Consider the following 15,091-nt stretch of genomic DNA (forward strand, 5'->3'; position numbering starts at 1 on the left):
AGGGTGGAGAAATAAAAACAAAACCTCTTCTAGAAGCTTGAGTTCTGGTCGCGAGCGAAGATGATTGATGGGTGCTTTACGGAAGATCCCACCGGAAAGCGTCCTCCGAGTGACAGCGTTCCGGTGGATTATTGTTTGGAGATGCGATTTTTGACACTCGCCGTAATAACTGGGTCTCGGTCGGCCAAATGTGTGTTTGGCAAAAAAAGGCATCTTTGGTAGTCGCAAGCCTAAATGCTGTTTACATTCGCACTCCACCTTCTCTTACCGCGACAATCCTTCGAGTGACGACTCATCTTCTTCCTTACTTCGGGGCTAGTGGGCTGGTAGGTGTGCATAAATTATGACCCCGCAGACGGGGACGAGCGAACGAGGGCATCTGTCAGAAACACATTAGCACTATCCCATCGAGGGAACGGAGCCTTCCTTCCTTGCAGGATGCACGCTTGGCGGAACTTTCGGCGGAGGGTGTACAAACGATATAACGGCGCGATATGGATTTGAATAAATTATAAAATTGAAATGTAACACCATCGCACCATTCACCGATCCTGTTGCGCAAAGCGGATGAGTGTCGTCTTTACGCTTGTTTCGTTCTTGCATCCTTCAAGCCTCCACCTCAGGATCTCCCCGGGGGAATGGGAGAAGACATTCTTTCCCCAAACAAAATGGACAAGTGAAGTTTTATTTACCATTCGTACCGATTTTACCATCGACTGATTGACAGTCGTCGCCGTATTTCCTCAGGACGTCAAGCTGACAGTCTCCGGAGAAAGCTGTGAAGCCATTTCGACTTTGCGTCAAGTTTCTGCCGTGCGAAATGCACCCAACCGGATCCATGCTGGGCCGGTTAATTTCGGTGCCAATAAGTGCCCGTTCCTTATCCCGTAGTCGAACGCAATGGATGTGGCTTTAATCTTCGCAGTATCCTAAATAAAAAGCATGCTGCATTGTGCATTTGGCACGCATTAAAACAAACAGGAATTCCAACCGATACCAGACGCGGGCACCAATTAATCCAATTTAGACTCGTAATAAAATCAAAGGACTCATTACCGGAACCGTCATTTCGGGGCTGCTTGCTCTTTGTGTTGCGCATTGGTTCTACCTTCCACAATATTCCCGGCGTTGGCTGCGGGAGATCGTTAACATTCGGTAACAAATTGAAATAATTTAGTGCCAATTTTTACTGCCAACTGTGCTACAGGAAAGGAATGCACATGCTGCCGCTAACGAACATTCACCATCCGAGGTTAAAAACAACGCAAGAAACACATGTTATTCGATCGGGATTGATCCGCCGAGCGTCCGACCGGAGGATGCACCGGTAGATGAACTGAATGTTTTATGCATCTCAACTGTAGCTGAATGATATTGTACCTCCTGTTGGGCTCTGGCTTCAAACGTGTTTTGCTTCAATGTGATATTGAATACTTTGAGGGTCTTTTTATGAATATAATAAATTTACTTGATTTAACTATACAATTCATACTGATAACCAAGCTCACAAGTTGGTTTGCATCTTTTGCTTTGGATTTTTTCAATTTTAATCAAATAGGCCTCAAAACAAAAATAAATCGAGGAACAAAATTTCTATTTAATTTTATACATTTGAATCCCAAGTTTAGTTGAAAAAATTAATCAAGACATATCAAAGATTCATAAGGTTTCGTATGATTCATGAATCTCCATAAATTTGTCGTTATTCCGTTGCATCAAATATTGTGTGTAGCTCTTCATACAAATTATAAAAACGTCCCTGAAGCTCTATTAAACCATGTAATTGTACTTTTGGCTCATATTAATCCCTAGATATGTTTCAATGGAAGCGCATATGAGGAACAAATCCCATCCACCATCTTCGGCTTCCAAATTTGAACAATGGTTTTAGCACAATTTATCCACCATAAACCATTTCCATGTACCTATCAATTTTAGTCCCGTTTTTTCGGGCCCCCTTTCGAACAATTGTTTCATCTCACCTGACACACATGCACGCACCGTAATGCGATTTTGTGCCGAATTTTAATCCCAATGCTTCATCAAACCGGCCAACCCGACAACGATTCGATTGCGCATTTAATTTGGGCTAGCAGTTTATTTGCCTTCCGCTGTACACCATCTGGCTTCATTAAATTAGTCCATTAAATCTCTATTTACACCCCGGTATCGGGCCGCCACCGTTTTGTAGCCTTTTCACTGCCATTTCGCTTCACTCGTCAAACAATCCATCAAACCGAATCCGTCAACCGAACGGTCGGTCGCTGCTGTTCACTTACCGGTGTCGGGTCGGTTTTCGCTCTAATCCGCTGTGAATGTGCGAAAAAGTGTGAAACTCAAATGCAACCTCAGCAACAACACAGAAAGGACACTGAGCACGAATGTCAAACAGATGGTTGCGGAGCAGAGCAACATGCAGGCGGAACCTGGGGCATTGCGATTGTCACACGTACGGTCCTTTTCTCTCGGTGTTACGATCCTTTTTCGGGGACTTTGTTTGTTGCTCACACTCGTCAAACATGGTTTTTCGGAGACGTGTGGTCACCCCGAATTGAGAAAGTGACAAATCGGTTAAGCATACAAATAAATATGTGACACCTTGTCCCGTCCTGTAGCAACCGTCCGGAGCGGCAGTAGGAGAAAGGAAAAATGCATAATGATTCACACGATGTTGTTGTGAGAAGGGAAACAAACCAAGGGACTAGCATGGATGGTTAAGCTGGTGCCAGAGGAAAGTAATGAGAATTCAACCGATAGCCGAAAATCACCTCAAGGTGTGTTTGAGAGCTTGGCAAGGAGGAAACCCCCAGCGCGAAAGAATGAAAGAGAATGAAATGCGGATAATCCTAAGCTTCTCAGACCAAAGGCCTCCGAAATGGGATTACAAGCTTGCTGTATCCTCGAAAGCGCATATGCCCTGTTTTCTTACGGGCGTTGCTTTATTTTCCTATCCGGGGGATTTTTCTTTCTGTGGAACTGTTTCTAATCCCGAAATTGTTTTATTGTGTGTTTTAGAAGATTTCAGACGACGTGAAAGCAGCAAATGGAAAACGTAAAAAAGTCTAACCCTCACGAACACATCCGAAAATCCCTAAATGCACCGGAATAGGCTCACGTACGCACTGCTTCTGAATCTTTCTGCTTTAACGTCTGCTGGCAGATAAAGTGTAAGTCTACCCAAAAAAACACCGAAAAAAAAAGGGAAAGGATCTACATTCAATCGAGCGCAGCGTTGGAACGATCTTCAATACCAAGGTGTGCGCGGACCAAAGGAAAGAATCGCTATGATTAGTTTTTCCCCGATTTGCGCTCCTCTAATTTTGTGCTTCGTTGAATATCCTTTCTTGTTTTCCTACTACTTTTTTTTCTCCACCTCCCAGGACGCGCTTCAAAGGTAAAGAACAGTCGACCCGTCTTATCGGTTGCTGGCAGCGATGTTTTTGGAGTGCCACATTGATGCACTCCCGAATGCCGTACGCATTTCCTGGTCCCGGTGTTTCAGCACAGCACGATACGGTCAAACATGTTGCTACCGACATGCTGCCTGTGCTGTGATGTTATTCAACATGTAAAACTTTGCTGCCACCACCCAGATAGACACTGGCAAGATAAAAGATAGCTTCTCTCGCTGAGGATGAAGAAACCGCCCTGTATAGCTGTTCTGCTCACCTTCACGTATTGGATCGAACTTAATATTCCAATCGCGTCATCCTGTTTGGTCCTCATTTGGTAGAAAGTATCTGGCTCGAATCGATTCTGGGTTTTTTTTTTGGTGGAAAAATGGAAAACTTCTTCCCCGGGCTCTACTCGGCCCTAGATTTCACTGTTTCGGAAATACGGGATCCAGCTATTGAGAAAGTTCTTTGCTTGAAAAATTTAATGCAAAAATTAAATGTCTTTTTGCAAAAAAATGCAAAAATTTAATGTCTATTGCGTGAGTGAAATGAAGAGGAAAATGTCCGCGATTTGCTGTTTTATTCTTTTGAGACGTTCGAGCATACTAGGACATTGAAGGATAAATAAAAACAAGTTTCGTAGACTTTTTGTTAACTTGTTCAAGCTTGTTCCTTAAAATTCACCTTAGCTACTTTTGAGTTTTAAATCATTTTAATTCGAGACGTTTAAGTAAGTTTGAACGTGCTTTTAAATTAATATAATTAACGTGAATATTCATGATAGCAATAAAATCTTACAGCACCCAATTCAGGAATGCAGAATATGTCTCCGCAATGAAAAGAATTGAATTGGTCATTCCACGCCAGTTTCTTTGTTTGATTTTATTGCTACATTTGTTTCACATAATGCCCATTGTGAGAAGATCTCCATCCTAAATCTTATAGCTTCCAATGCAACCACACTTTAAATAGCATGTCTCATGGCTAGAAAAAAAAAATGCCGAAAAGATTTAATCAACAGGTGTCAAAATGACTCACTCTAACTCGTTCTGGGTGTGAAATATTTTGATGCCTAAAGGGGGAAATATTTGAAGCCCTTGTTCTCTTTGTTGGGCACTTTTGAGTTGAAGCTCATGTGAGTTCTTCCAATATTCATCCAAGAATAAAGGTGAGCTAAGACCCCGGCGCGGTCCCAAGCGCTTGGTTGCACACTGTCCAAAACCAAGAATTAGACTATTAGAATGTCTAATGCTTCTTGTCTGTTTTGGGTGGCTTGCTGCTCTAAAAAACTCCCAAAGAACGTTGCGTCCCAGCAGTGATGCCCATCGTACCGTAGAATGCGATAAATTGTTCGGGGAAGTGATGTGTTCCGTCTGCTGCACCTTATCTGCCTACAAAACTGCTTGCCCTGGTGGACAAACTCTATTCCGTTCCGTTTCCTACGTGAACAAACTTCACCTTAACGCTGTTTGCACGTTTTCACATTACTAGCGGAACTAGCGAGAAACAGAGATTGAGATTAGCATGGAGGTGAGCTGAAGGCATGGTCTAACGTACAAAGGTGAATGATATAAGGAATGAAGGAGTGATCGTAAAACATCCGCCAACTTCAACTCCGGAACGCGATAAGCCGATGATCGGTATATGAGCATTAATGAAGATGGTGTGTGTGGTTTGTCTTAGGATGGATCATCCGCCCACTAGTGCCACCCAGCGAGTGAAGGGCATTATCGGTGAACACGAGTTATGAACGTGTGGAGATAAATGAAAAACGCAATCAAACTTTGTTCACGAAATGTACAGACCGTGTAAAACAAGCAGTGCTAAATTTATTTATGACGTCTAAATATTTTCCATTCAGATGGGATGTCGACTGTGTTTGATTTTATTAACAGCTTTGTTGATAATTATTACATTTCGTTCAGAGACTAAAGGAGTTATTTTTTAAATAATGTACAAACTTAATGTCTTTGTTCCCAAAATAAGTTCTTACATTGAAGCTGATGAATCGTCTTCACACAAGTCCAATTGTTGAAGCAGATAAATTAGACTCCTGTAAAATATGGCCTTGTGTGACGAATTATATTTCCAGTGTCACTCCCCCAAGTTAGGTGAATCATAAACATGTATAAACACACATGTACAATACTCCAATCGACACGGTAATGGGAAACATCTTTTGTAACAGCCCACACGCCCATCACACACCCGGCAACCATGCGTCACAGGCGTACGTCTATTTGTTTTAAACCACGATAAACAATAACTTCATGCGTATTTACGATTACGATTATGATTCCAGCGATACCTATCGTGCCGTGAACAAAACACACTTCCACCCCTAGCGCCAAAGATTGCCGTGTCCGATTGCATTCCCGCGTGGTCGTTAATGGTTAACGATCTTTCCAAACCCATCCCGATGGTCACGGCACGAAACAGGTAGGTCGGAAGCGCAACGTTGGTGGTTGGGAAATTTAAGACGGTTCCGGTTATTTAGGCGTTAATAGAGCAGCATTAACCCAAACTCTGGCGAAGTTTTCGGTGATCGTAAATTTAACTACTTCGCTTCCGATAAGGAATGTTGGGACTCGCATCCCGGGGACGTTCGGGTCGGAATGTTGTGCGCAAAACTTTCCAACCCGTGCGCTGGCCGGGATGGGGTTGAAATGGGAGGGGCGGGGTTTCATAATGGGACCATGGGTTGTCGCCTTATCTACTCGCAATTTGCGTTTAGGGCAAGGCAAAACAGGGACAGCACATTAAAATGACGTTAAAAAAGTGACAGATGGGTGGAGAGAAGGTGTACATCCAGGTGATTCTTTCTAATAGTCCCCCCCCAGTGGTAGATTGAAGGAAATGAGGATGACAGCGATGAGTCTATAATCCTTTGAAATTAATTCCATTCGAACAATCCTATTTGCCGCTAAGATGACTGGAAAGCTTGTTGCTTCCTTATTGTCTAAGTTGGTGCGCTTTTCATTATTATTGAATTACCAGCTCCCGGTGTTGGCTGGAACCTCCACAGCAACTTTCGTAATGTGTGGGAAGAAAACCCCGAAACTTTTTCATTAAAACTACCCAAACTTCGATACGGTTTGATGCTTATCGCGATTTGCTTCCTCAAGCTTAGAAAGCGAAAACGAATGGAAAGAAAATATGCCTTAACCTCAAGCGATTTCTAAGAAGGAAGGTTAGTTTTACTTTACTTTCCTCCTCGAAGGGGTGGGTGCAAATAAACTATTTACTTTATTTTCCATTATTACACGCCGGCTTATCTCGTCGAGCATATCTTTATGAGCGAACGCGCGCGTCGCTGCACATGTTTACCGTTCCGGTTGAGCTTTTAGTCTTCCTGATTCGTCGTATTTTAAAACCGACAGTTGGTTCTCGCGTTCTCCTATACAGCTTTCTGTTTTACGATTGTTCCATTATTATTTTTTGAAATGTCATTGATACTTCAGCTGTATGAAGCTTACTTGACTGTGTGATGTGAGGCCATTGGAAATCAAACAATAACCACCTGTCCTTTAAGCATATTTTGAAGGGAAGAGGCACTGCACGAGAGAACATTTAAAACTCCTCAGCCTCGATCAAAACATGAATTGAAACTCTGCCCAAACGAGAAGGAGCACCTGAGGGGAAACATATCACTTTCAATCTACATATAGATCCACGAACCCGCTAAAAGAAACTGCCCCTTTCTCCAGCCGAGGGACTGCTTAAAAGTTCGCTTAAGCTCTCGTGTAAAGGATAAACAGTAATTTTAATTAAAAAATTAAACGTCATTGGAAACCTCATCCTTGCCGAGTGGTTCGACCTGGGGTTTTTGTCCTTGTCATGTTACCCAGATCGATGGACGAGATGTAGGTGCAAGCTGATGGTGTTCGATGCACTTTGTAAAGATAACAACACAAGCCGATGATCCTTTTTCCCCTCTCGGCATGCTTCTGTGTGGTCAGAGTGGTAAAAACCGCCGCCAGCCGGTGAAACTTTATGCATTTCTAATCTCGTCGATCGTACAGTTCGGTACTCCGGCGAACAAATAAAAGATTAAAAGGGAACGAAACGAATTCATAAGCACTTCACCTTCACAAAAAATGCCTTCACCGCGTAGCGCTAGTGTTAGGTGAAGGAGGAGCATTAGGCAGACTGATTTGTAGTAGCGATAAGCGTTCTACATCCTTACCCAAACCATTCAGGAGGATGAGGGTTTTGTAAATGGCCCGGTGTAGCTAACAGGATAACGTTAAACGTGTATGAAAATTATGCTTTCGTTATGAAGTCTTTCTGAAGAAAATTGATTGGTGATAAAATGGTCAAACTTTACCGGAACCTCGAAGAAATACTTATTATTAGTTTTATTTCATTCAAAAGGTAAAGCAAATTGTATAAAATTCATCTCAGCAGCTAGACAACATCTCGCAGGAACTTGTTGAAAGTTGTACTGTAGGTACCTCCGGGTATGTACGGCTCTACCGTAGCTATTTTATTCTCCTTACGGGTCCGTTTTAGGAAGTGGGCAATCAACGGCTTCATTGTGAAGTAGTACAGTATCTCAACAATGCTCAGTAGGCTGACACCCATGAACAAACCAAGAATGCCACCACAGTTGGCTATAAAGTCATTCAGCCCAAAAAGCTGATTGCGTTTGATCGAGATAAATTGTGCTTCCTTGTAGTAGACCGACATTGAAGAGAGTTGTGAGCTTGCAATACATAAGAATGGTATGAACACGTTAATGAATGGTTTTCTGTGCAAAACTAGAGCACAATAACTTACTGATTTAATTCCTTCTCAAACAGATGAATCGTGCTGGTTAATCTCCGCCAGTCGAAGTGAGCCTGTGAGATTTCTGTTTTGTACTCGAGAAATATGCAACCTGGTAAGCAGTTGCACGATCGCAGCAATATTCGAGACGAGTTGTCGATCAATCCCAAACCTTGCTCCTGCAGAATTGCTTCAGCCCTATCACAGCATTCTAGCTTCTCGATGCCACAGATATGGACGCCGGGCGCCCGTGGCATCGAGAACTGAATGCAGCCGCACATATGAAGCGTAAAGTTTGCCAAACATTCCAACTCACAGTTACGCTTGGTGTAGACCCGGAAGAAGCGCAGGTATCGTTCGTGAGTGAAGTAGCAAAGGCGTTTCTGGGGGCTGTAAGATATCACATTTTCCGACGTGGTGACTAGAAACGGGTCTATGCGAATGGTAAGAGCATGTTCCATCGGCACTCTGATGCTTTGGGTCGAGATCTGGGGACACTGGTGCGGTGTGTGTATCTGCGTCTGAAAGCCCTGAAACGAATTCTGCAACAAGATGAAATAACCATATTGAAAATGCTGTGACTCAGCTGTCATAGAAAGTATTTTCTTACTCCACAAAGAAAGTCCATATCTTCTACGTCCGATTTCAGGAGCACCACTAGTCCCGCATCAGAACCCGCGCTGACAACTCTCCTCGGATACACATCCAACCCGAGATTTGCTCGATATCCTTGCTCTATTGACCAGTTCGCGGATGATCGGTTTTCACCCATATGTTGAAAATCTCGGTGATACTCTTCCGTTCGCAGAATATCATCTTCAGAGAGTCCATTAAACGTATAGCATATGCCACGCTCCGTTAATGTCGGTTTGAACAGATCCATACAGTTGACGTAATTGTTGCGCCAAATGCACATCAAAAAAATTTCCTCAAACGAGATGGCCATATCTTGTAGCATGTGCACAAGATTATCATCGAAGCTTTGGTTGACTAGATATGTGTTGAACGAGAAGTCGCACACTTGTATCATGGCCAAAAAGCGATCGAATCTGAAACATTTCGCAATGACTGTATACTTAACAACTCTAGTATTGAATCAAGATCTAGATATTACTCCTGTTCTGTAACACTTCCTCCTCCCTGTATAACACGCTGATAGACAGTGGTAAAGTTGAGCCTGCTGGATTTTACCTTCGTGATCGGACAGATAGTAACGGCCGGGAACGGAATATCGTAGATAGGGGTCGGTTTCTCCGCGAAGGTAACCACTACCGGATCACGTCTCCATTTGTCGTACACAGTTTGTATGAGATTGCTACACCAATATATCGACAGGATGCACATCGCAACCCACCATATTCTGTTAAAATTGGAAGAGACATTGCTTTAATACTTTTCGCTCCAAAACTAATCACATTTAGCCATACTTTTCCACTTTCGTTCGATTAGAACCTACGAAATACTTAAACCCATGTATGGAACTATTCGCACAGTAGTCTCGAAAGCAGTTCAATCCGGTGTTGCTTGCCTGTTTCAACATACGCGTGGTGATCGGTCGGTCTTGCCTCGTTACAAACTTTGTCGCCCTATCGGAGTATAGCCTTATTGGAATCGACGGTGGCGCCATTCTTTGGCGCACGGGAAGCTACGACCGGCGAATGATGGTAGCTGAAATCCAACCCATTCGTTCGCGGTGGCTTTTATTCTGTGCCGAGTCGTGCAATTAGCACTCCCGGTATCGATGTCATGTATCGGCTGGGTGTCTTTAAATATTCAAAGTAGGAAATATGCCCCTGCACGACAGTGGCATGTGGGACACACCGTGTAATATGAGGTTGTCACTGTGTGCCCGTGGGGGATTTGCCAGGCGCTGTAACGAGTTGACTTGTACAAGCTATGATTTTGGCTTTCGTTTGACCTTTTTCATGTTTGTTTTTTTCTTAACTGTGTTATCAAGGCCTTGAACAAGATGTAGTTTTAGATGCCATGTTTATACTGAATTCATTGTTTATGCATAATGTTATGTTCCAATAGTCAATTTAGATGGTTTGTATTCTCATTTTAAACATGTGAAGTTTCAAATGCAGAACATTCCATGATATTTTATTTAAAGCTGACTCAAAAAAACCATTAAACACTCTATGGAATTATTGAGATTTATGTCTTTTTACCAACAGTCATTATTCAGAAATAAATGAATTATTTTCTATGAAAGTACTTACATTAATTATCGCCTACTATATAACAAGAAAAAAGTTATGCTTCGACACTTCTGCGTGAATTGGTGCTTGAGTTTGAGAGTGCGATTAGCAACACGTAGGAATAATGCACTCATCAGAATCTTCTACATCACTAATTATAGAAGAACATATAAAGAAACATTTCTGTTCATTCCCACTGTTCAAGCACATGTTTTCGTCACTTGAAGGTGTGAAGTACCCAGACCACGATCTTTAGCAATCATTCCAAACGGAGCAACATTTACCTTACGGCCAGTTTTAAAGATCAACTTTACAGGTTTCATCCATCACTCGGATGCTTTCGTTCATCGCTTTAGTATTTCTGCAGTACGCATCCAAAGGTAACGTTAATGCATTTTTGCTTTTTTCCTCCCTTAGGGCACCGAGGCATCGAAAATGGTCAAAGGAGAAAGTACCAACTGCAAAGATAAAAGACAGCACACTGCACCGGTAAATGTTGGCACTCTTTTGTTCTCTCTTCATATGACGAGAAGGTGATGCGTCTTCCAATTATTAAAGAAAACCGGTATCTTCGGTTACACAGCTAATCAGCGTAACCAGCACAAGTGGGGACTGTGGCTGGATGAAGAGCCAAACAAAAAAAGTAAATTTAAGGAAATGTACAATCGCGATGCGACACGATCCTTCGAGGGTAATGGTAAACCGCCGAAAAACAACAAAAAACCGAAAATATAAGTACTGGCCGTCTATCATACGACGTCGTCGTCGGGACAATTTCCTCCAGGTAACTTAAACAGCCAAGATTGATCGGGCTGACGTGTCTGGGGGGTAAATTTCAATTTCAAACCAGAAAGAGGAACCTGATGAAAATTGTTTGCAAATTGCGGTTCGCGATCGCGCACGACTTTTCTCACCTCCCACCAAATTGCGTGGTCTTTTTTTTCTTGCTGTTGATCTTCTTTTACCAATTCGTTGGGCACGTCAGTAAGTTTTTATGTGTGGAATTTTCTCCCCGCAAAGTAAAAAAGCCTCACCGATCTGTTTGCATTACGTTCCGACATGCGTTCTTGTGGCTTCAAACGAGCATGAAAAATGTGATCTTAAGCTGATCGCAGAATGTACACGCACCTTGAGCGATTGTGAATTGGAAACGAAAACAGAGGACAGCCACAAAAACAATTCGTCTTGCCAGCCCTTTTTTTCCTTCGGTTGGTTTGGCCCAAATTCTGGGAGGATCAGCGTACTGGGCCGTGAAATTCTCGTCAGATAAACAACCGAAAAATCTCCCAACGCTTGACAGTTGATCAGGACGTCCCAGTTATTATTGTTGTTGCTGTTGCTATGCTAGCGGTTGGATTGAAGCGAACGGTTTGGAAGGCGCACAGTTATGATCTTCGAGCGTCACGATTTTCGTTTTGACTCGGTTTTTTGTCCCGCTTGCAAATACTCTTGTACGGGAACAGTAAGCTAAGAATATAAAGTTTGTATTTCAACAGGTTAAGATCTTAAGTAAATTAAGAAAAATCGTTTTCAAATAAAGTTTTGTTAACCATGCTATTATTTTTTTCCTTTTGTAACGCTTTAAAATATTAGCATTACCACAAAATTTGCCCACTTCTCACACATTGCCTTTCCCAACGTGCACAAGCCGAATACTGCATTGCCCTGCAGCCATCTTCTTGTCAAGACCAAATCAAATCCAAATTCGGCTGCACGGTTCGCCAAACCGTTGAAATAATAAATAAACAACAGTGAATAAATAAATATTCATTACTTCCAAGATTTGGATGCCTTTCGCAGCGAGATTCCGTCTCGGAGCGCCTTTCTCCTTCGGGGGCGTTCGTGCGTCCATCCTGTGTTTATGGACAAGCCGACAAAGCGGTGACGGGTTGCGCACATTGAGTGCAATTTTTATCACGCCAGTATCCAGACACTAGGATGGTCATTTTCATCGTGTGACCGAGCAAAAAAAAATAATGTAAGTACAATGGATGAGATGGCTTTCGCTCATTAATAGCTGACACAGTGTAATATTGCATTTGCCACACACGCAGATCATGGAAGCATGGAAATTAGCAGGGAGAAAACATAGTTACACGGCCATAAACCTACGCTCACTATCTTGTATGATCTACAACCATCTTCAAATCCATTTTTAATAACTATCATGACACGCTCGCATTAATTGAAGTCCGTCTGGGAGTCGTTCGGTTTCCATTTTTTATCAAGTTTCCTCTCGATAACTTTACATTGTCATGCAATTGTTCCTGTCCGAAGGTAGCAGACGAATTGATTCAGTTATTGAAGTACCTTACTGGGCAGCGGTCATGGTTGAGACGAAGTTTGTAACTCCACAAACATCAGACCCCAGAAACGGGAGCAATATCTGGGAACCAGAATTACTGAACGAGTCGTACAAAGACAATGGTCAACGGAGCCTTTGGGTAGATTACTGCGCCAATAGTACGATTCATGGGTTCAAGTATTTGGTTGGCGATAAGCGCACTGCAATAGAGAGGTAGCGTTAGGACACCATACTTGCTCGACGATTCTCATCCGAGTTCTTATTCCCGTCGTTATTTTCAGAATTTGGTGGATAATTGTCTGCCTGTTGTCACTGTTTGGATGCGGCAATTTAATATACAGTGTGTACAGGAAGTGGGATCGAGAACCGGTCGTGGTGACGTTTGCAGAGAAACCAGCTCCGGTGTTTACCATTCCATTTCCAGCCGTGACAATCTGTCCGGAAACGAAAGTACGCAAGAAGGATTTGGACTTTACGAAAGCCTATCAGTTTTACAATGATCCTCAGGGCTGGCAATTTATGGCGCGTGAGCAGTAAGTACACGCTTCAATAAAATGTCTTTTGGTGGCGTTTGGTGATAGTTGCACTATTTCATTTATCTTAAAGAGTCGCCAAGTTAGAGGCCCTTCTGCAGGTGTGTGACTTTTCGTTTGGGATCGAGATGAACGACGATTCGTACTCAGATAACGTTGTGGAATATCTGCAGAAGTTGGCCATTCCGTTTGAAGACATCTTTTTGATGTGCAGTTGGAGGGAACATGTGATCGATTGTAAGAATTTCTTCAAGCAAACGATAACCGATGCAGGAATCTGTTACACATTTAACTCGCTTGCGGCGGACGATCTGTTGAGGCGCGAACAGTTGCACACGGCGTATGAGTACATGGCGGAAAATGAATCGTCCAAGATGTGGAACATGGACGACGGATATAGTAGCGGAGCGGGAGGAGACACTTACCCGAGACGGGCGTTTGGTGCGGGAAGAAGAGCTGGTTTAGTCGTCATCTTGAAGGTCCAGAAGTACGATATGGATTTTTTATGCGGAGTAAGCTGCATCTAGTGATCTCATGCTAAAGCGAATATTAAAAGTTAGATCAATATTCTCTTCAGAATTCTTTTCAGGGATTTAAAGTACACCTTCACTCACCGGTAGAGTATCCGCGCATGCTGAACCAATTCTTTCGCATCCCTCTAAGCCAGGAAGTGTCGGTCTCGGTCGAACCGTTGCTATTAGACACTGCGCCCAACATCCGTCGCTATCGACCTCAGCGCCGTCTGTGTTACTACAACCATGAGCGTCACCTACGTTACTTTAAAGTGTACTCGAAGTGTAACTGCGACATTGAGTGTCTTTCGAACTATACGCTCAAAACGTGCGGTTGTGTGCCGTTCCCATTACCCCACACGAATGAGGCCCGCGTCTGTGGCTTGGGGAAGGCTAGCTGTGCCGATGAAGCGCTTTCAGTTTTGGAAGAGATGGACCTGATACATGAACTTAATAAGACGGACAACTTCCTGGAGCATTGCAACTGCCTGCAGGCATGTAATGCCCTGATTTACAATACGGAAATATCGCAAGCGATTTTCGACTGGAGAAAGCTGTCTGAGAGTACTCATATTGCAGCTAATGTTACGAATGAGTAAGAAGAGCTTAATTAAGTTCGTCTGATAAGAAGGTTTAACATCTCGTTTTTACTTTATTTCGCAGAACTGAGTTATCCTACCTTTCGATTCACTTCAAGGTGTCCCGCTTCATACCGATCAAACGAAGTGAACTGTTCGGAATAAGCGATTTCCTTGCCAACTGTGGTGGCGTACTCGGGCTCTTCATGGGCGTTAGCATACTCAGCATCGTTGAGATCGTGTACTACTGCACGTTGAAACCGATCATGGCACGCACGAAAGCGAGTGCACGTCCAGAGACTGCGCAAGCGATCAAACCAGCGCTAATTTTCCCGCCGAAAGAATTTGGACCAACCGTTGGTGCTCGACTACGAAATTCCACCAACAAGTGGTAAAGCCGTGCAAAAGTATTCCAAACAGTTCCTGTGCTTTTTTTTCTCTATCCGATCACAGTTCTTACCAAGCAACCTACTGTCATCCGTCTTGAAAACGGTTAAAGATTTATTGCGATGAGCTAAGATGAATGGCACGCTATTTTATCATCTCGCCCGCCTAAATGTAGTTCCCGATCGTGAAGCGGTCTAGGAAGTGATCACCATTCCGACCAAATGAGTCTGAACCGATTTATCGAAACTTGTCGCCATAAATCAAGCGATTGGTTGAATAAATTATAAACACCAAAATTCACTCCTGTGGCCAGCGGTATATCCTTCGCCTAATGGACGCCGATGGAACCCGATAAAGACTGTTCTGTTATAGGTGATGGGCAGTGTTTTTGAAAAAAAAATTCGTATGTAAAA

At 43.1% G+C, this 15,091-nt stretch overlaps 2 protein-coding genes across 2 annotated transcripts; one reads left to right on the forward strand and one right to left on the reverse strand.

The window, feature by feature from the left end:
* Positions 1–7,802: 7,802 nt before the first annotated feature.
* On the reverse strand, positions 7,803–9,506 carry LOC128718772 (pickpocket protein 28-like). The gene is made up of 4 exons (XM_053812388.1): positions 9,277–9,506; positions 8,773–9,211; positions 8,175–8,704; positions 7,803–8,100 (listed from the first exon to the last, which is right to left on the reverse strand). Exons 1-4 carry the CDS (start codon positions 9,504–9,506, stop codon positions 7,803–7,805), a joined length of 1,497 nt encoding a protein of 498 aa, XP_053668363.1.
* A 3,184-nt stretch (positions 9,507–12,690) lies between these two features.
* Positions 12,691–14,686, forward strand: LOC128718773 (pickpocket protein 28-like). The gene is made up of 5 exons (XM_053812389.1): positions 12,691–12,881; positions 12,950–13,201; positions 13,275–13,713; positions 13,779–14,308; positions 14,377–14,686. The coding sequence occupies exons 1-5, from the start codon at positions 12,691–12,693 to the stop codon at positions 14,684–14,686; spliced, it is 1,722 nt and encodes a 573-aa protein (XP_053668364.1).
* Positions 14,687–15,091: the final 405 nt, after the last annotated feature.

This window comes from Anopheles marshallii, chromosome 2, assembly GCF_943734725.1.
Source record: "Anopheles marshallii chromosome 2, idAnoMarsDA_429_01, whole genome shotgun sequence".
Lineage (NCBI taxonomy): Eukaryota > Metazoa > Arthropoda > Insecta > Diptera > Culicidae > Anopheles > Anopheles marshallii.

Excerpts from the sequence above, each read along its gene's own strand:
- LOC128718772 (XM_053812388.1), bottom strand. The coding sequence starts at position 9,506 with ATGTGCATCCTGTCGATATATTGGTGTAGCAATCTCATACAAACTGTG. Across the intron at positions 8,705-8,772 it reads ATATGGACTTTCTTTGTGGA|AATTCGTTTCAGGGCTTTCA; the intron begins GTAAGAAAATAC and ends ATCTTGTTGCAG. Across the intron at positions 8,101-8,174 it reads TTTGAGAAGGAATTAAATCA|CTCACAACTCTCTTCAATGT; the intron begins GTAAGTTATTGT and ends ATGTATTGCAAG.
- LOC128718773 (XM_053812389.1), top strand. The coding sequence starts at position 12,691 with ATGGTTGAGACGAAGTTTGTAACTCCACAAACATCAGACCCCAGAAAC. Across the intron at positions 13,202-13,274 it reads CAATTTATGGCGCGTGAGCA|AGTCGCCAAGTTAGAGGCCC; the intron begins GTAAGTACACGC and ends TTTATCTTAAAG. Across the intron at positions 14,309-14,376 it reads GCAGCTAATGTTACGAATGA|AACTGAGTTATCCTACCTTT; the intron begins GTAAGAAGAGCT and ends TTTATTTCGCAG.